Source organism: Podarcis tiliguerta, assembly GCF_965153285.1.
Source record: "Podarcis tiliguerta genome assembly, chromosome: 10".
NCBI classification, from domain to species: Eukaryota; Metazoa; Chordata; class Lepidosauria; order Squamata; family Lacertidae; genus Podarcis; species Podarcis tiliguerta.
In genome coordinates this window covers 2924508-2944251 of record NC_139543.1, presented here as the reverse complement: position 1 = coordinate 2944251, position 19744 = coordinate 2924508, and the positions used below count along the sequence as shown (strand labels likewise).

The following is a 19744-nucleotide window of genomic DNA, read 5'->3' as shown; positions in this document are numbered from 1 at the left end:
AGCAAACAATTCAGTCAAACATACTGACAGGTCTGCTTAAAACACGTAGAGAGGTTTCGTTTTCTCCCCTCACCCAGAAAAGAGAAATGAAGCCTTGCCCTGTTTACTCAGCTCATGGGTTTGACATGGAATAAAAATGTGAGATAAGGTATCTGCATGCAAATAAAAGGAGAAACTCTGCCTCAGGCCTGCACACAGCGCACACAAGGCGATTCTTTTTCTGTGTGGTTCTGAGAATGATCCTTCATTCAGTCTCAGAAATTTGAACTTTTTATCTTTACAGTGAACCCTTTGGAATTTTGAGTGATGCAGCCACATGAAGCAAGTGGAGAAACGGTTTTGTCTCTATCTCCCTGCCAGCCTACAAGGGATAGACATCAGGTTATCCCACCCACCTGTCAAAGTTGGCTTGTGAGGGTAGGATGAAGATACTAATGAGGCAGAACTGATCTCCCTTGTCATTGGCTTATGAGTGAGTGTTTCCTGCAGGTTGTGGATGTGGAAGAGAGTTTTCAGCATGGAACTCTTTTGCACCAAAACCAAGCAGGATTGAACTGCCCACACATCAGCTGATGGGAGGGAGGGGAAGTTAAATCCTGCTTCTGCAGGGAAAGCAGCCATGCCCCACAGCGCCACAGCATCTAGGGGCATGTAGGAAATAAGCTTTTGAGAGTATGGGTTGCTGATAGGGAATCAGTCAGTTCCTTGATGGGGTTCAGAGTGAAAAAGACATCCAATCACGAGATGATCAGGTTTCCACTATATCTATTCTAGGCTGCATCCACAGAAGTCTAATGTCCAGATCAAGGAATGTCACAGGCCCATTCTATTCTGCCTTGGTCAGACCACACCTGGAATACTGTGTCCAATTCTGGGCACCACAATTTAAGAAAGAGATTGATACTCATGTGCAGAGGAGGGTGACCAGGATGATCAAGGATTGGGAAAGTCCTTGGTTTAAGAAGAAAGGAGTGGAACGGTTTCCCTTGGGAGGTGGTGGGCTCTCCTTCCTTGGAGGTTTTTAAGCAGAGTTTGGGTGTCCCTCTGTCAGGGATGCTTCAGCTGAGATCCCTGCATTGCAGGGGGTTGGACTCGATGACCCTTGGGGTCCCTTTCCAAGTCTACAATTCTACGATTCTATGATTCTGTTCATCAAGCCATGAAACATTATACTCACAGAATGGGAGCCCCATTCGCCATTATCTGTCAGCTTCATCCATTTATCGCTTGTGGAGTCCATCTCTTGGCACTGATCATTCTGAATCTATTGATTTAAAAATGGGAGCTTTCAGATATTGAGTTAATTTGCTGTCAGCCAATAACAGAAGCAATATTTATGTAACACTTTGAATGTTTTCAAAAAACCCCTCACATGCATCTCAATAATCCTTGTGCCAGCCAGTAAGGTAAGATAAACAGGTAAAGGACCCCTGGACAGTGAAGTCCAGTCAAAGGTGACTACGGGGTTGCGGTGCTCATCTATACTTTCAGGCTGAGGGAGCTGGCATTTGTCCACAGACAGTTTTCTGCATCAAGTGGCCAGCATAACCAAACTGTTTCTGGCACAATGGACAACCATGACAGAAGTCAGAGAGCATGGAAATGCCATTTACCTTCCCACTACAGCGGTACCTATTTATCTACTTGCACTGGTATGCTTTTAAACTGCTAGGTTGCCAGGAGCTCAAACAGAGCAATGGGAGCTCACTCATCATGTGGATTCGAACTGCTGACCTTCTGATCAGCAAGCCCAAGAGGCTCAGTGGTTTAGACCACAGCACGACCTGCAACCCTTTTTACCTTTGCCACCCAGTAAACCCAAACTGTTAAGCCATTAATATTCCAGAGTGGGGTGGGAGGAGTGTGAGTGGAGACAACACAGCCTTTCCTAAGGTTATTGAGTGAGCTCATGGCTCACATGATATGCTATCCCCTTGGAATAGGACAATTCCTCATTCACACAAGTAGGCACCTAAATCATGGCAGGAGTCTCCATAGCAGAGAAGGCTCTCTGCTTCAGACCTTCAGCCTCAAATTTGGGGGGCGGTAAAGAATGAAAAAGGTGATGAACCTTAAGGGGACAGGGCTGGCCAGCATAATCCTGCTTCCTCTCCCACATTTATTTACATGTAAGGAGTTGACTACTTGACCAAGACTTATGTCCTGCTCTCCAGCAGCACCCAAAAGCCAGCTGGATTCCTCTAGTCCTGGCAAGGCAACCTGTGCCCCCCCCCCCATTCACTGGACACCAGTATGGCCACGGCTCAGAGTTGATGGGAGCTGCAGTCCAACAAGGTCTGGAGGCTCACAGGTTGCCAATCACGGCTGTAGGCCTTGATTCGCGTTACACATGCATGTCGTGCTAAACAGTTGATCAACAGCAGCTTCAAGGCTAGGAAAGCATTGTACAATGCAATATCTAACTGAATTTGTGAAATTCGCTGCCACAAAATGCGGTGGTGGTCATGATCTGATTGAGTTAGCGTTGGGTTTGCTGGAGGGGGGGAGGAATAGATTCATGAGCAGCAGATCTTGGGGTCTCAAATTTCAGTAGCACCCTGTGTGACACCAAAATTCAGCACCCTGACGCCTCTCGCAGCATCTCCAGCGCCCCCCTGCCCAGGTTCCATGTCCCACGCAACTGAACTGATTGCCTCCCTCAAATCTGCCTGGAGGTCCAGAGAGGACTGCAGGCATCTCCTTAATGTGCAAATCATGTGCTTAATGCACTGAAAGGGGACTGGGGTGGAATGGGGAAGAATGAGGCAGGGCAGGGGCAGAACCCCTGCAAAAGTGGGGATTCCCCCCTATTACCTGTGGCAAAAAAGGAGGAAGCCGCTATGTTTTAGAGTCTCTAAATCAGAAGGCAGAAGGCCTTAGATCAGTGCTGGGACAGACCTCAGGCACCTGCCACCAGCACGGGCAGGGAGCAACCGTGGGCTGAATGGGCCGGAGATGAAATGCTGGTTTGGGCGGATCATTGGCCCGATCCAGCAAATGAATCCAAACTTTCCAAATATGTTTTCAAACACAGTTGCAATGGATACTTGGAAACTGAAAAGATGCTGATTTGGTCTGAATTGATGCATCCCTCTCTCCCGCAGCCTGGCAGGCAGAGATGGCTTTGCTGATTCCTGAGTATCTTCTGTGGCCGTGCCTGAGGGGGAGGCTCCCCTGCAGGGCACTTTTACTTTACTTGCTAGCAAATAACTGTTCAGGAGAATAGCAAAATTGTTCAATAGCAGTGCAGACAAAATGACTGGCTATTCTGTAACAGCAGGAATTTAAGAAAAGTGATAATAACATGCTATTTCATCTAGAGCAGTGATGTTGGAGGCCTCTGTGGGGTTGGGGGGGAGCCTAAGCTTCACATTTCAAGCATCTTTGTGGTAACTACACTGGAGTAAAAAGAAAGGGGGGGGGAGAGGTGCTTAATCAGAAACCCTAATGTTCAGAAGAATAAACCTGTGACAAAGTGAGACAGAGCATCTTCTAAGCTGATAGGGGCAAAATCCACAGGAAAGTTCCTCTATGTGAGCCATACTGACATAATTAGTTTTTTAAAAACAACAACCATGTCTTACAGAAAAATTGGACCTTGCTTTATGGAGTAACTAACGGCAAGGAAATAAAAGAGCTTTTAAAGGTGGTGATTATAGACATAATGGTGTCTAAAAATAATATTCTGCCTTGTGAAACGAGGTGCAAGAAGGCCTCATTTTTCATTCCACAGGCAGTTCCATTTCAAACCAATGGATTCAGGTTACAAGAAAGGAGAGTCCGACTGAACATCAGGAAGAACTTTCAGACAGTAAGAGCCGTTCAAGAGGGGAGCAGATTCCCACGAGAGCCGGTGGACTCTCCTTCCCTGGAGGTTTCTAAGCAGAGCTTAGGTGGCCATCGGCCAGGGATGCTTTAGCTGAGATTCCTGCATTGGACTAGGGGAGCCTTGGGGTCCCTTCCAACTCTACAATTCTATGATTCGGATTCTGTTTTGCTGCAGTTCGTCTTCCGTGAAAAATTGTTCATCCCGCTGTCCACTGTGGTGAAATTAAGTAACTTACCCATTCACGTAACTCAATGTAACTAGATTAGTTGAAATGTAACAGAAACACAAATTTTAAAAAATGTAACTAGATTACTGCACTGCGCTATATGTGGAGCTGCATTTGAAGATGGTTCAAAACTTTGGCTGGTGCAGAATTCAGTGGCCAGGTTGCTCCCCAGAGTATATAGAGCATCAATTCTGGCCCGGCAGCAGAGGCCGCAACACCTCAAGGAGTGCCTCTCCCCGTATGAACCAATCCAGATCATCATCGGAGGTCCTTCTTCATGTGCCCCCTCTGCATGAGGTCCAGAGGGTGGCCACCCATCTGTGGGGTGCTCTCCCCAGGGAGGCTTGTCTGGCACCTTTGCTAGACACCTTTAGGTGCCAGGCAAAAGTGTTCCTCTTCTCCCAAGCCTTTGGCCAATTAAACAATCTATGGCCTTTTAAACTGGGTTTGGGGTTTGTTTGTTTGTTTGTTTGTTTGTTTGTTACTATGTTGTATATTTTTGTGTTTTTATATTGTAAGTGGTGGGGGGGTACTAAAAATATAAAATAAAATAAAAATGTACATATATTGTTGTTATATTATTCCATCCCATTATTTTCAATGCAAAGGAAACGGAATGCAAATATGGGGAAATGTAAACAATTACTACTCATTTGTGGACTGAAAGCAAGAACAGCAGCAAATACAGACTCTGTTCACTCGATTGATTTCCTTTCTGGACGTGGGAGAAATAAGCAAGCACCAGCCATTTTTGCTCCTGCTCCCATTTTCATTGGAATTCTCTGACACCCCAAAGCGAGTCTCAGGTTTGAGGAAGGAGCAGAGTCAGGGGAGGTTTGGGCAAGTTCAGACACCCAGCCTGCGCTAAGTATGGAGCTAGATGTATGCACGTCTGTCTGTCTGTCTGTCTGTCTGTCTGTCTGTCTGTCTGTCTTTCCCCTCAGTGGCTCCTGGTCTAACTGCTACACTAGAGCTGCTCTTGCTTAATGAGACTTAAAGACGGCACCCCCAGAGTGCAGAAAAGCTATCAAGGATGCTTTGATCAACATCAGTCATTGGCTGAAAGTGATTCTTGGGCCCCATACTCAGGCAGCCGATGCTTTTGCTTTCCTGTGAGAAAGAAAGAAATCAATTGCTGCCCAGCCAAGCGGCTGCTACAAGTGTGTATCTGGAAGCAAATTAATGTAACTGCAGCAGAATCACTTGTGGCTTCCTTTTTCAGAACCTTAACAAGCCGGTATGGTTAAAAATATAGACAGTACCTCAAAAGACATCTCCCGTGAGCACATAGTGCCTTATTAGCGAAGGGCAATGGATGGTATTGAACCAACAGAAGGAAGGTGCCTTGGGCGGCATGCTTGTTCTGCCCATGTTTCCATGCCTGCCGCATAGAAGGAGCTGGCACATGGAGCTTCCTGCCCACAGTGCCGCATCTCATTGTCTCCAAACAGTCTGCAAATGTTAATTAGGGCCAAACGCCCTTTGTGACAGCAGGAGAAACAGGAGTGATTCATCCCTCACACAAAGCGGGGGGGGGGGGGAGGGAGAGATGAGCAAGAGGAACATTTTCCATCCTCCACTTCTTTAGTCTTCCTCTACCTTCATCCAGCCACCTGCACAGCATTGTTTGAATGCACAAGGCGGCAACATGAATGAGGAGCTCCCCTCACTCCCCTGGCGTTTGTGATGCCCATTAGACAGCCGGCCGGCAAAGGGCATCAACACCTGACAACCAGAGAACCCGCCAGGGCCCAATGCGGATGCCTGCCCTGGTCTCCCTTATTTTTTTCTGTACCAGCACTCATGGCAGTGCCAGACAGCCGGAGTTAGCCACCCCTTTCATTTTCCACAGAACCCCTGATCCAGCATCGCTTTGGGGAATTAAAATAATGGCTAGACCGTGGTCAGGCTTCTGAGTTCATATAGAAAGAGGTCACTTGGCCCGTGGCTGGAACTGGCTGTGAGCTTGCAGAATGTGCAAGTCAGGGTTGTCAGCTTTTGATTTCAAAAATCATGGGGCCTGGGCAGTGCTAGGGACAGAGCTGCGGGGGCGTAAAGGGGCCGGACTTTTTAGACATTGGTGAGAGCAGACATTTTTTGCTCCTGTGACTTCTGCCGGCAGATCCTAATGCCAAGTGAAGGAGTTGTGCAGGAAGGTAAGTGGGCGGGAGAGCAATGCCCGCAGCTGCCAAGCTGTCACATTGTGTTGGCACCACCCACCTCGCCTCCCTCGGCTCAGCAAAGCCTGCGGCGGGGGAATTAGAGAGACAGCACACCCAGGCACCCGCCAGTCGCACATTCAACAATCTGGGGAGAAATGCAGGTGAGCAAGATGGTCTGTCCTGCATTTCACGGTTCATACGCAGTGCAATTTGTGTAAAGATGCATTGGCTGACTTTAACTTAGGAAAAACCCAAGGTTCACTCAAACAATTCTGGGAACCCAGCCAAAATTCTGTCTTTCACACAAGATGCTCTGGAAACTGCAAAAAAGACAAAAAAGAAGGAAAAAATGTCCCTAGCTACATCACATTTTTGTTTCAAGTCAGGTGCCAGCCCTCCTTTTGAACCAAAGCCGAAGGCAAGCCCACCCAACGCATCTGCCTGCCAGACTCACCAGAAGCCTTTCTCTTCCTGCCAGGGACTGTAAAGACAGAGAGGCTGTCAGGGAGCTCACAGGTGGGCTTCATTTTGCTGAGGGAGTTACAAGGTGGGCCGCTTGTGTTAGAAAGGGGCTGGTCCCTGCCAGCCTAACTGAGGCAATGGCAAAACCACGCCTTAAGAAAGGCCAGCTGGACCCAGAAAATCTAAAAAATTGTGGAGCCCTTGTTCACTTCTTGGGCAAAGTTCTGGAGTGGGTGGTTCCTGGTTCCAGGTTCTCTTTCCAGTCGTGTAAATAAAATGACAGAGTGCCTTAGCTACAACCCAATTAATCCAAAGTATTACAGTCTCTACATTTTAGAGCGTTATCGGCTGAGTTTGGCCTGTACATATCTTTACCATGCCAACATGTAGATTTGTTGGCATGGGGAGTCCCTGAACTCACTCATACTGGAAGGTTTGTAAACTAGCCATTGGCTGCTCTGTAGGATAAAAGGCTGTGGAGTTTCTGGTTCTTGGCATGAAACACCTCCACCTCAATAAACAGGTGTCGATAAGGGCCCTCTGGAAAAACTATAGATCCAGCCAGTCATGAACAGTATGAATCCGCACACGGAGGTTAGACACACGGACACTGGGATCAACATAGTCAGCGGCCTTTGGGCAAGCTGCCACCAAGTGCAGCAAACCCATATAGAGGATACACTTCCTGCATCCAGAATCTCCATGCATTGCAAGCTGGATCATGAGTTTGCCAGCAGCTTTGGGAAGGAAGGATATTCAGCAAGCATTTGAGACAGGCCGTAGGTTTTGATGTGCTTGAGACAAGATGACCAAAAGGCACTTAAATCATTCGGCTAAACTAGACTTTTCAGCCTCTAGACACCATATAAACACTTCCTCTGTGAATCTGGGAAAGACTCAAGTTGGCAGAAGCATAGTGTCCAGGTCAAGGGAAGTAATAGTCCCACTCTATTCCATGTGCCGCCATGGGACGCGGGTGGCGCTGTGGGTTAAAGCCTCAGTGCCTAGGGCTTGCCAATCGAAAGGTCGGCGGTTCGAATCCCCGCGGCGGGGTGCGCTCCCGCTGTTCGGTCCCAGCGCCTGCCAACCTAGCAGTTCGAAAGCACTCTCGGGTGCAAGTAGATAAATAGGGACCGCTTACCAGCGGGAAGGTAAACGGTGTTTCCGTGTGCGGCTCTGGCTCGCCAGAGCAGCGATGTCACGCTGGCCACGTGACCCGGAAGTGTCTCTGGACAGCGCTGGCCCCCGGCCTCTTAAGTGAGATGGGCGCACAATCCTAGAGTCTGTCAAGACTGGCCCATACGGGCAGGGGTACCTTTACCTTTTATTCCATGTGCAGACGAGGGCAACCAAGATGATCATGGGTTTGGAAACCAAACCTTATGAGGAAGAGGGAGTTGGGGACGTTTAGGAGACTGAGAGGAGATATGATAGCCATCTTCAAATATCTCAAGGGACGTCACATGGATGAGGGAACAAGCTTGCTTTCTCCTGCTCTGGAGGGAAGGACCATCCGAACCAACGGATTCAGGTTACAAGAAAGGAGATTCCAACTAAACATCAGGAAGAACTTTTGGACAGTAAGAGCTATTCAACAGTGGAACAGTCTCCCTAAGGAGGGGGCGGGCTCTCCTTCATTGGAGGCCAGAACCCAGAGTGTCTGGGGCAACCCAGTCATATGGGTGGGGTAACAACAACAACAACAACAACAATATCTGTCATGGATGCTTTAGTTGAGATTACTGCCTTGAACTAGATGACCCTTGGAGTCCCTTCCAACTCTACGATTCTATGAGTCTATGCAAAGCATATTTTGGGGGCAGCTGTGAATCAGCAGTGTGCTAAATAAAATCAGTGGTCTGTCTCAGTATAAGGCAGATTCACATTTCGATAAGCCTCATAGAGGCAAAGACACTCAGGATGCCAATAAACTGCCTCAAAAGTAAGCTGCGAGAGTTCTTTTCAGAAGACTGCCTCTGCAGTTTAGCCTTAGTGTAGATTTAGTGCACAAATCCCCCTTACAAAAAACTCAAAGAAGATGTTGTTGTCAATATACTGGTATTCAAAGATGACGGAACCCGACTTCTTCAGGTGCACCGTGTAGATCAAGGAGACGGTGCAGTCGTCCCTGTTTGACTCAATGTAATTCCCACGAGGAGTCCATGACGATCTGAGCAAACATGAGCAGAAACAAGAATTGTTTTACAATATAGGCACCATAAATATCCATCTATCAGGCATATTTAACCCAAATGCTACTTAATGATCTGCTGCAGTAAAAATCCTGGGAAAACAAAGACAAGAATATAAAAGAGCTTCTCATCCATCACTTCTCTTTTGTCTAGAAAATATTAAATTTTGCAGCTGATTTGTGTTAGCTATAATTCCTTTACAGCGATGACAGGGAAGCATTCACTGATACATTAGGAGGACAATAGAATGTTATTCAATTGCTTTTCAAGCTTTCTAGAAATAAAAGACAGTTTGCAACTAACATTCTATCAGGAGACCATTTCTCCAAGATGCAGTAGATTCCTTTTGAAAATTTCCCCTTCCCTGTTGATCAGCTTGGCAGTCTTGGACCTACAAAAATAATATTAAATTGCTTCTCACAGCTACTTCTGAGGTCCAGGTGGTGGTGTCAACTCCTTGAAGGAAGACCACTGCATACATTTCTGAGTGCCGGGCCCTTTGTGCATTGTTACCATTTCAGTCAATGAGTTGAGACCCCGTAAATTGCATGAGAGCCACTGGTTCTGCTGCATCATTCCAGCTCAGAGTGTCTGGACCTGGTCAGTGCTTGAACAGGAAACTGCTAGAAGACCATGCAAGCCACTCTGAACTTAGGAAGAGTGGGCAACGGCCGTGGAGTGGCAGAGTGCCTATTTCTCATGCAAAGGGTGCCAGGCTCAGTCCCCAGCATCTCCCAGCCCGAAACCATGTGGAGCTGCCACCAATCAGTGTAGACAATACTGAACTGGGTGGACCAATGGCCTGACTCTGTACAAGGCGGCTTCCAACATTCCTATGAATATAAATATACCAGAGAAGGGAAAATTTAAAATCAGAGGCACCACTGCTCCTCATTTGTAATGGTTTCTCCAAGCCTCTGTGTGCCATGCGCACACAGCCCCCCCCCCCAGGTCCTTACTTGCCACAGCTGTCTGCTTTGCTCTCTGCTGAGCCCATGGCTGTGTCCATGTAAGTGGCTACATTTGTGAATCCTGCAGGCAGCTCGTCCCATTCATCAAATTTGATCCCACTTCCCAAGGAGTAGGTTCCTTCGGCACATTTGCTGCACACCTGGTTCTTCATTTCTAGGTATTCCCCAGAAGCACATGAGAAAGCTGAGAAGGAAAACATGCACAGCTGATTAAGGGCACAAGCAATTGGTCCATTGCAAGCTCTCTTCTCAACAAGCATTCAGCAACCCTCAAATGTAGAAAATCACAAATTGGCACCTGTTTCTCAGATCTGGTATCCGTTACAGGCAAGTTGTGTTGACCACAGCACAGATCTGAAAACAAATCTCTTTTTTTTAAGAATAATTTTTATTAACCGACCAATCACATCAAATCAAACCAAATTACATAAATTCCAAATTACAGAGCCGAATTTTAAATTTTTGTTGGGGGTACCCATATATCAAGTTCCGAAGGGATCCAATCAACTTCTTGCTTCTTACTGCTGTTTTAATGTCCACAAATCTAACCTTATGATGTTCACAGTACTATCCAGTCCTTTCTTATTATTTTTCCACATCTCTTGTTGTTATTTTCATATATTTTTCCTTTCTCTTTGTGACCTCTGATAGTCTCCGCAAGCTGGTTAGAACAGTTTGTAATCCTGCATGGATTTTTTTTTTTTTAATCCAGTAGCCATATCCAGACGTTTTCCATATAACATCACTTCCATACATCAAAACAGTCTTAGCGTCATTAATCTTCACCAATCTGCCTCCTTTCTCAAAACCTCTGAGGAGATTCACTAGGAATGCAGTCTGAAAACAAATCCGTTCTTCCTCCCGGCTATAAATCCTTTGGCAAGATGGCGACTCCGAATTAATTGCTGCGCCATTCCCAAAAGCTCTTATTGCTTCTCGGTCTCCATAAAGCATACTTTTGGTTAAAGTTTATCTCCACACAGACCTTAATCATCCTGCTTGGGTCAGTTCAACCGACGATTCTAATGAGGAGGGGTTCTTGTAAATCACATAGAAGGAAAGTAAAAAAGGTCCCCCCCCCCCCATTCAGCCCCGTTGTCAACATACCTCGCCTTTGGTGTATCTTCATCGTAAAATATTCCTGTTTCTCCAGCCCGTCGTCTTCTTTCGCAGAGGTCACTTAAATTAGCAGACTTCACTCCCCTTCTTCACTTGAAATATGTGCATTTGCTTCTTTTGTAATCAATTATTCCAAATTGCTGCAACTAGTGCGCAATCAGAGATAGCATCCAGGAGAGCCGAGGTCCACACGGGGGCATTCTGCCTAGGGCCCTCACCCCCTTCTTTCGAATTAGGGGGTGATTTATGGGCACAGGAGGCAAGGGCAGTGTTCCCCATTTCCTTGGGGCAACAAGGGAGGCTGCCTACTTCCATAACAGCCTCTTAATTACCCTGTGTGGGTCGGAGAGATGGTATTGTCGGCCATCTTCCAATGCGCCCCCTAGTGCCCCCTCTCGATCTGAAAACAAGTCTCAATCGTAAGAATTTTATTTCTGTAAACCAATACCTTATTCAACATGGACAGCACACAATATTTGGGTCATCTGCATAGTACCATTGACACACCTAGCAAATTATTTTTATTGATCTAACAATGAGGACAGCTTAAACACTGATGAAGAAACTACACCTTTTAATAATAAAAATAACAGAATTGAATGTTCACGGCAGTCCACACACCCCATACAAATTAATTTCTTTATATAAAATTGTTGCTTCAAATTGTTCCCTTCAGCCCTTTGAATAGTGCAGACTATAACATTTATTAACGCAACTTCTGACAACTTGCAACTAAGATACTTAGTTTCACCATTCACCTAGAACAAATGTGCACTCACACCTTTTAACCAAAAGGTGCTTTTAATTTTGCAGCTAAATACCAATTCGTTTTTCATGAATGACCAGAATCTGCTAGTTGCAAATTACACCATGTCAAAATGCCAGAGACGCCCAGGAGAAGGAGAAGACAAGCTCTGCAGTCCCCGGAGGCTGTCTTGTGCAACTGCGGTGGCCAGACATTCTTCACGATGCCCATCTAATCTCTGAAGAACTTGCTAGCAAGGAACTACAAGAATGCAGTTTACAGGCACATTCCAGCCAAACCTGACTTTCAGGTTTGCCGCACATGCAGTAAAGGATGCCCGCCCCATTCTTTGCAGTTAGTCATCCTTGATCTGCAGGTGATTGATCCCTGTGACCTATGCGGTGGTGCAGGCCATCCCCTCCGTCAGATGAACACTATGTTCACATGAACATCCTAATGAACATGTCATAGAGGAGAGCCTAGACCAGCATTAAGTTCTTAGGGCTCTTCACTGCTACAGGAGCCTTCATTGCTGCTTCATTACCGTCTCTTTATCAAATGGCCAACTATTTCCACATTTCACAGGAGAATGCTCTTTTTGCGTCACAATGCATATGTCCATGAGCAGAAGTAGCTTGGAGGAAGCCAGCTGCTTGCCTGGTTCAAGCTGAGGCTGAGCATGGCTAATGGCAAAATGAATCTCTTTTGACATCCGGGACAATCTGTACAACTTGATTTGTGTTTCAGCTGGTAATTTGTCTATCACCAGAGACCTCTTTCCATGCTGGCCTGCCCACCGAGGTCCCTCTGCGCACTGTAGCTCAGCTGGGGGAGAGGGCTGGCCAGGCCTGTTGAGCCTCCACATATGGGCCCAATACATTTATTATTAACTTATTCATTCAATGTATATACCGTCCTTTATCAAAAGATACGAGGGCAGTGTACAACAATAAGGACACATTTTATGGCACACAATAATAAAAACATAACAAACAGCATAATCATGAAATAATCACAGTAACAGTCCCCCGCCACCACAGTTTTAACATCACTCAATTTCTGAAACTCTGTGTTGCCAAGTTACAACCAAGCTGCCTTTGGTGGCAGTTTGCCTGTCCTTGTTAATATTCTCCTTGAGAAAATCCCAAAACCTTCCAAAGAGCTCCAAAGTTCCCCAGAAGAACACGTTTTGAAAATTCCTGTGTTAAAAGCTGTGACTCTTCCACTGCCCATGTGTTTGTTTGTTTGCTTGCTTGCTTTCTTGCTTCTTTGCTTGCTTGCTCTCAATCAACCATTTTGCACTTGAGGAACCCAAATTCTGCACTGTGAAAGGCGGAATCCTGCAACCTGTAGAAATGTCCTGGGCAAGTATCAATATTTATGCTGCTTCCGCTCATGGGGTAGCGAACACCCCAGCCTCCCCCTGACCTTGAAGCATTTGGGATCAATTCACAAGACATCCCTCATTCAAGCCTATTGCCCCAATTATAAGGGTTAGAAACTTTTAAAATAAATAAATATTCTCAGGATAGTTATTTTCCCCATACCAAATTCCATGGGGGGGTGGGGGGGTTGCATAGCATCATAGAATTTATCTGGTTAAAGTCAATATAGTACCACTGAATGAAGACACCAAGGAATATCATGAAGCAATAAAGACTCTGGTGGTCCCTACCAACTCTACAACAAAGTCTACGTCCTCAAAAAAGGTTCCTAAGTAAACTTGCCAGTCATGGGATTAAAAGTCCTACTGTGCATCTCATGGTAACGGTTTAAAGGTTAGATTACTGCTCAGGTGATGCTTTCCATCAGCTTTGGCTGGTGTGCTCCTGTCTTAGTAGGGACAGCCTAACTTCTGTTTTCTATGCTCTGGTAACCTCTAGGTTAGACTACTGCAACTCATTATACCTGGGGCTGCCTCTGAAGACGGTTTGGAAACTTTAGCTGGTGCAGAACTTGGCAGCCAGGTTGTTCATCATAGTAAGTCGGTTTGAGCATAATACACCAATCTTGGCCCAACTGCACTGGCTGCCGATCAGTTTCCAGGCCCAAATTAAAGTGCTGGTTTTGACCTATAAAGTCGTAAATGGCTCAGGACCGCAATACCTCCAGGACCACCACTCTCCATATAAAATATCCCAGATTCTGAGGTCCTTCTCTGTGTGCCTCCTCTATATGAGGCCCAGAGGGTGGCAACATGAGGCCTTTTCTGTGGTGGCTCCCTGTCTGTGGGATCCTCTTCCCAGGGAGGCTTGCCAGGTGCCTTCATTGCATATTTTCAGGTGCCAGGCAAAAATGTTTCTCTATAACCAGGCCTTTGGCTTCTAAAGCAATATGTATTTTAAATGTGTGTTGCTTTTTTGTGTACCGTATTTTGTGTTCTTCATTTTTTTAGTATTTTTATGTTGTGAACTCATGAACTTAAGGGATTTAGGAACAAACAACAGTGAAACTGGCACAGACTGGAGAGAGACTGAACTACCGTGTGATCCTGGTGCCAGAAAGGATGAAGGAAGTCAAAGGAGCAGCAAGAACCCAACACTGACATCTCCTACTCTCTGGCTCTCCAATATTTCAGTACCTTTTCTCATCCCTGCATTGCAATACACCTGTGGCACGAGAAAGCCCAGTCCTTTCTTTGCCTGGTCCACCCTCCTCCTTCAAAGGAGAGCTTAGCTCCACCCCAGGAGCCCAGGGCTCTTGCCCCTATTCTGCCCACCGGCTCCCCATCTCTTGTACATCCTGGGCTATTGTGGTCATTATCCTCTCAAGATAAAACAGCCTTCAGGCTCAGCAGCACTCAGCGTGTCCCAAAAATGTACTTTTAAAAACCCACCAAGGTCAGACGCAAACAAGAGCAGAAAACCTTTTGTTGTTAAGCTGGTTGCTGGCGCATTCGAGACCTGACAGAAAGGGGATGCATTTGCTTAGTCACAGAGCCAGCTGAGCTTGGGAGCTGCAGCAGCCGGACTGTTAACCATTCAGAGCAAGATCAGCTCTGGCTTTAGCTCTAGTCCTACGCAGCAAATACCTGAATGTGAGCACTGCCAGGTCTTCTGAAATAAATATTCACCCCATGAGGTGGTTTTGAACAGAGGAGCATCTGGAGGAGGTGGACGTTTCCCACTCAAAATGCACCTTCCCCCCATGGGGGGGGGGGAGTCCAGATACATCTCTCTGAGGAGCAGCAGCTGATGGCAGCAGGGGTGGGGGCGGTGGCATTCACCTGACCTCCCGACTGCAGAGTCACTGCTGCTTGAGGGGAGGGGGGAGGGTGGGGGGACCGACATAGTGCAAATACTGCCAGCAACACCAGATGAGCTCTGCCAGTGCATCTGCCCCATGCCCAGCTCCCGGCCACCTCGCACCAACCTCTCTCAATCTTAGCCATGCTCATTTATTTTAAAATGTGCAACCCACCTTTTAACCAATGCTTCAAGGCTGGCAAAATAAAACAGCATCGTTCCGGCAAATATTAGCTTTATACTTGCATTAACAAACTAATTTTAAAAATTAAGTTTTTAATCTTTCATGAGAAAACACCTGCGGACTAGGGTTCATTTAATGATAAACATGTGAAAGGAGGCTGTCACTGTCAGAGAATAAAATTTTAGAGAAAGGGGCTGGTTTTAAGAATAACAAAAAACTAAGAATAACCCACAGAGTAAGGATATTCAAAAAGTAAGAAGCAGCAAACCCCTCAACTTGACTTTTCAAATGTATCTACAAAATATCCCTACGTATGTTTCCTTAGAAGGAAGGCCCACTAAGCTCAGTGAGGTTTGCTCCCAAATAAATGGGCATTTGATCGCATCCTAAGTCGTGCTTGATTATGTAAGCAACAAAAAACAAACCTAGAAATGGCAAGCTTTACATGCAATTTGTAACAAGAAAGCATCAATACATACTGCATTCCTTCCCTTTGACAGGATCGGGTAAACCAGAACATTCCACGTTTGGGACGGCAACTCTCCATCTGGACCCGCTGCTATCGCACTCCGTGTATTCAAAGTGGTACTCTGTCTGCAAGCAATAATAACAATAATAATGCTTCAGTTATAATATATTTACATTTCTATTTAATCCCAATGCATCAGTAAAACATCAAAGGGGAGGAAACACATTAATATACAAAATATTGAACTGCCAGTGTCTGGGCGGACATGGATGTGACAAAATGCACAAGGGTCACAAAGTATCAGGACTTAAATGAAAATGCATAGAAAACGAGACTTGGGCCCAAATTTCCTCTAACTGTCAACAAATGCGTCAACTCTGAGAGTGTGGGCTTTGCCTTCTGGAAATGAGGCTGCCAACCTGCAGCCAGAGGAAGGGGCGGGGCTTGTGAGACAAAATGCTCATGGGCAGGAATGCCATTCAAAGGACTGAGCACAAATACTCAAAGTGGCCCATAAATGTGTGCAGGGCTGTGACTCTTCCAACTCTGCAATTCTATGAGTCTATGATTCTGCAGAGCTCTCTTTCAAGAGAAGTCGCCATAAAGATGCTGATGAACAAAATCCATATCTATCAGGCACACCATTTCTTAGGGGAGCAATGGGGAACATTTGCCCCGAAAGGAAAACATCAGCACTGATCATCCTTGATCGATAGGCATTGCCATGTTGTTGTTGACGACTCACTAACACACACTGACCTATTATTATTTTTATTTCATTTATAAATCACTTCCAATGAGGCATCCCAAAGCTATCTACAATAGAGTAAACACACATGGTTGCTCCCCTCCCCAGTCTCTGAGAGGTGAGAGATTCCCGGGGTTCCAGGAGCTTCCCCAGGATTCCTATTTCCTTCAGAATGAGGCACAGCAGAGACCGTGGTGTCTTTAGGATATATAGATTATTTACACATATATACAAGCTGAGCCTAGAATGGAGGGGCTCACAGCATTCACAGCCCAAGAGGGTCTTGCTTCTCCCACAGCCACAGCCTGGGATTCCAGCAAAAACCAGGCATGGCTCTGCCCTCCTGCTTTCCCAGCCTGCTGCCTTGCTTCCAGCTTCCAGCTCACACAACTCAACTCTTTGTCTTTCTCACTACCAGAAAGTGAAGGGAGGGGGCCCCACCCATTTGTCCTCTGGCACCAAGCCACTTCCTTTGTTACCTTAATGACCTGTTACCTCAGCAGGAAGCTAGCCTGACTGCTCCAGGAATCTGAATCCTTGCTGGATCCAGGAACTAGAAGGGTCTCACCATACAGCCTACTCCACTGGGGTGTGGAATGGACTTCTGGATTAGGGGTGGGGGCGAATTTGATTCAGTTAGATCCTGCTTTAAATGCTAACAAATTTCCACCTTCCAAAACATTATGGCAACCCTACAGACATTTGCACTTATCCAAACTTTTGCAATGCAGTTCTCCAACCAAATGATCTTTACAAAAGTGCAAATATTAGGAGAACGTGGGCATAACAAATGAAAATAATATGCAAAAATACATTATATGTTGAGAAATTTCCTGTAAAAATGTGTCCATTAGTCAAAACTGCCCACAAAAAATGTGTTTATTAGGAGAAATTTGCACTAAAATGCTGACTAATTCTCACTAGGATTTTATTTTTTTAAATAAGATAAAAATAAAATTGCTGCATAAATTTGGAGAACTGAATTCAAGATTAGAGAAATAAAAAACGGAAAGAACTGAAACTGACGGATTCTTCCAGTCCCGCTCCTGATAGGATGGTATCTGCCAGATGCCTCCCCTGCAGAACAGCGATTGGCTGAGGATGTAAGGAAAGAGGCAACTTGTAGGGATCCTGGTCCCAAGCTATACAGGGCTTTGTACACCAATGCCAGCCCTTGAAGCTCACCCAGCACCTGGTGGGCAGACAGGGCAGTTCTTTCTGCAGCAGCACAATGTGCCCGACTTCATACATGCTTCATGGGGAATTAAAAGAAAAACCTCCACTATAGTGATAATGTCCTTTTGCATTAAATTCACTAAATAAATCCCCTTAGAAACACAAAGTACAGTTGGTAGCTAAGACATCACTGGTTAGATGTAACAAAAGGGGAATCTGAAAGCTCACAAACAAAAATAGCATGTTGTCCTCTCCCCCTTGTTTCTGGCTTTGCTGGGAAGAGCCCCTTCTTAGACACCCCAGAGGGATGTGATCATCTGAGTTGATGAAACAATGTGAAATGCCATGTAAAATGAATCCAATATGCTATTGAGCAGACATTCCATTGCACAGAGAGAAATATCGACACATTGTTTCTTATGATAAACATGGATGGTTCCAGAAGGGTTTACATGCCTATTTAGTGGGGGGGGGGGTCCTTCTCCAACCGAGGAAGAAAATGACATTGATTCATGATGTTGAGAGTTGGAGAATAGAAGGGAAGATGTCTATAGATAACAGTAAAGGGACCAGCAGGGAAAGCTGTGCTGGCCTCCTTGCCCCCTTCAGCAGCAAGGCAGAAGGCAAATCTAGCTTGCAACCTGCCAGTCTTTCCTCTCAGCTTTCGCATTTTTGCAAAGACTATGGTGAGTCTGAGGTGTGATGCTAGGAGCTGAAGGGGTCTATTTCTAGTGAAAACGAAACTAAGAGTTAACCTGCATAATGTTCTTAATGGAAGGCTGACATTTTTCCAAGTATTCCAGGAAGCATACCAAAATCAATTTGTAAGATTCAGCTGAAAAGGTTAATAGTAACACGGAGAGCAAGGCCAAAAATAGATAGATGTTCATTTCCAGATAGCTCCCACGATGCATTGCCTTGTACTGTTCTGACAGTGAAAAGGTATCTGTGTCGTCCAACAATGTTGTAAGAATTTCTCAAGCCCACAACATAACAGGATCTTCCTTCATCTGGAAAGCACTGGCCCAAGGAAGGCCAGATACAACTGCAGCAACTGTACTAATCTTAACATTATTGGACCACCTAAGGATGAAGGGGGGCATTGATTATCATCCCTTTTGCTGCTATGGTGCCCTGCTTGACTGCACTGAGCACACTCCTTCTGTGCAATAAATGGTGATAATCTGCTCCATCCCCGTCTGACAACCACTTAGCTCAGCAGGACAGTTTTATAATGTTCTCCTTCCAATCGTTGCAATTTGTGTTTCTTCAACAATAGCAAAGACACTTCGTACTTTCTTCCATTATCCATTTTGATGACCCGAGGAAACCAAAGCATGGTCTCTACACAAACCCCCTTTGCTTTTATGCTATTGTACTGACTTTTTGTGTGCGGGGGGGGGGGACCCTGGCTACACATTATACAACGCTGACCAGTGGGGACAAAATGCGAGCACAGCTGTGGTACTGGTGCATATTCCACTGAAAGGCATGACAAATGAGGATGGAAGACGCCCACGTTTTGCCCCACTAGTCATGCATAATGGACGAGACTAACATTGGATCAGGATGACCTTCTTACTGCTCAGTGCTGGAAGGCCAAGGGCCACAGGGACAAATTGCCTCTTGCACCACCCCCATCAGAGTGACAGCAATGGGAGCCACATCATCTCAGCCACATCATCACACAGTAAAGTCTGACTTGCTCCAAAGCACCATGACATCATCATGCTCACTTCACAACCCACAATGCACCGTGCAGTAAGGGCACCCCTTTGGGGTGGGATGGGGGGGGGGGGTGCTAAAGCTGCACAGGAGCAGGGGAAACAAGACCGGTGAAGTGACATGGGGAAATATTGGAAGAGTGGAAAGCCGAGAATTTTGCACCACCCACAGCAGACAAACGTTTTTGCATCAAAAATCAAGCCTTCTGGAAATTCAGCACAGCACAGTCTGCTCTGGCAGTTGAAGAACAACAGAGATTAGCTAAGCGAGATAAACAGATACTGAGATCCACCTGCTAGCTGTGCCTCCTTCCCTAGCCGTATGGTGTCAGGGCAAATTCCTCCACTTTTCCATGCCTGTGAAGAGGCACCTTTCAGGAGCTCTCAACAATTAGAGCTTGTGTATGTGTTGTGTGGCGAGTGGAATATGCAGCCAGGCTCAGATCCACTGATACCATCACTGATACACCAGGAATTGCACAAGAATGCACC

General features: G+C 45.9%; 1 protein-coding gene and 1 long non-coding RNA gene across 2 annotated transcripts in view; one reads left to right on the top strand and one right to left on the bottom strand.

Moving 5' to 3' along the window:
* Positions 1-19744, top strand: part of LOC310658284 — a 256099-nt gene that overhangs the window by 104827 nt on the left and 131528 nt on the right. The gene's annotated exons all lie outside the window — the stretch shown is intronic.
* ELAPOR2 (endosome-lysosome associated apoptosis and autophagy regulator family member 2) overlaps positions 1-19744 on the bottom strand; it is a 95747-nt gene that overhangs the window by 36067 nt on the left and 39936 nt on the right. Inside the window, exons 2-5 of the mRNA XM_083399503.1 lie at positions 15615-15729; positions 9831-10026; positions 8702-8849; positions 1178-1264 (exon numbers count right to left, since the gene is read on the bottom strand). Coding sequence (XP_083255629.1) covers positions 1178-1264; positions 8702-8849; positions 9831-10026; positions 15615-15729 — 546 coding nt within the window. The remainder of the gene's footprint in view (positions 1-1177; positions 1265-8701; positions 8850-9830; positions 10027-15614; positions 15730-19744) is intronic.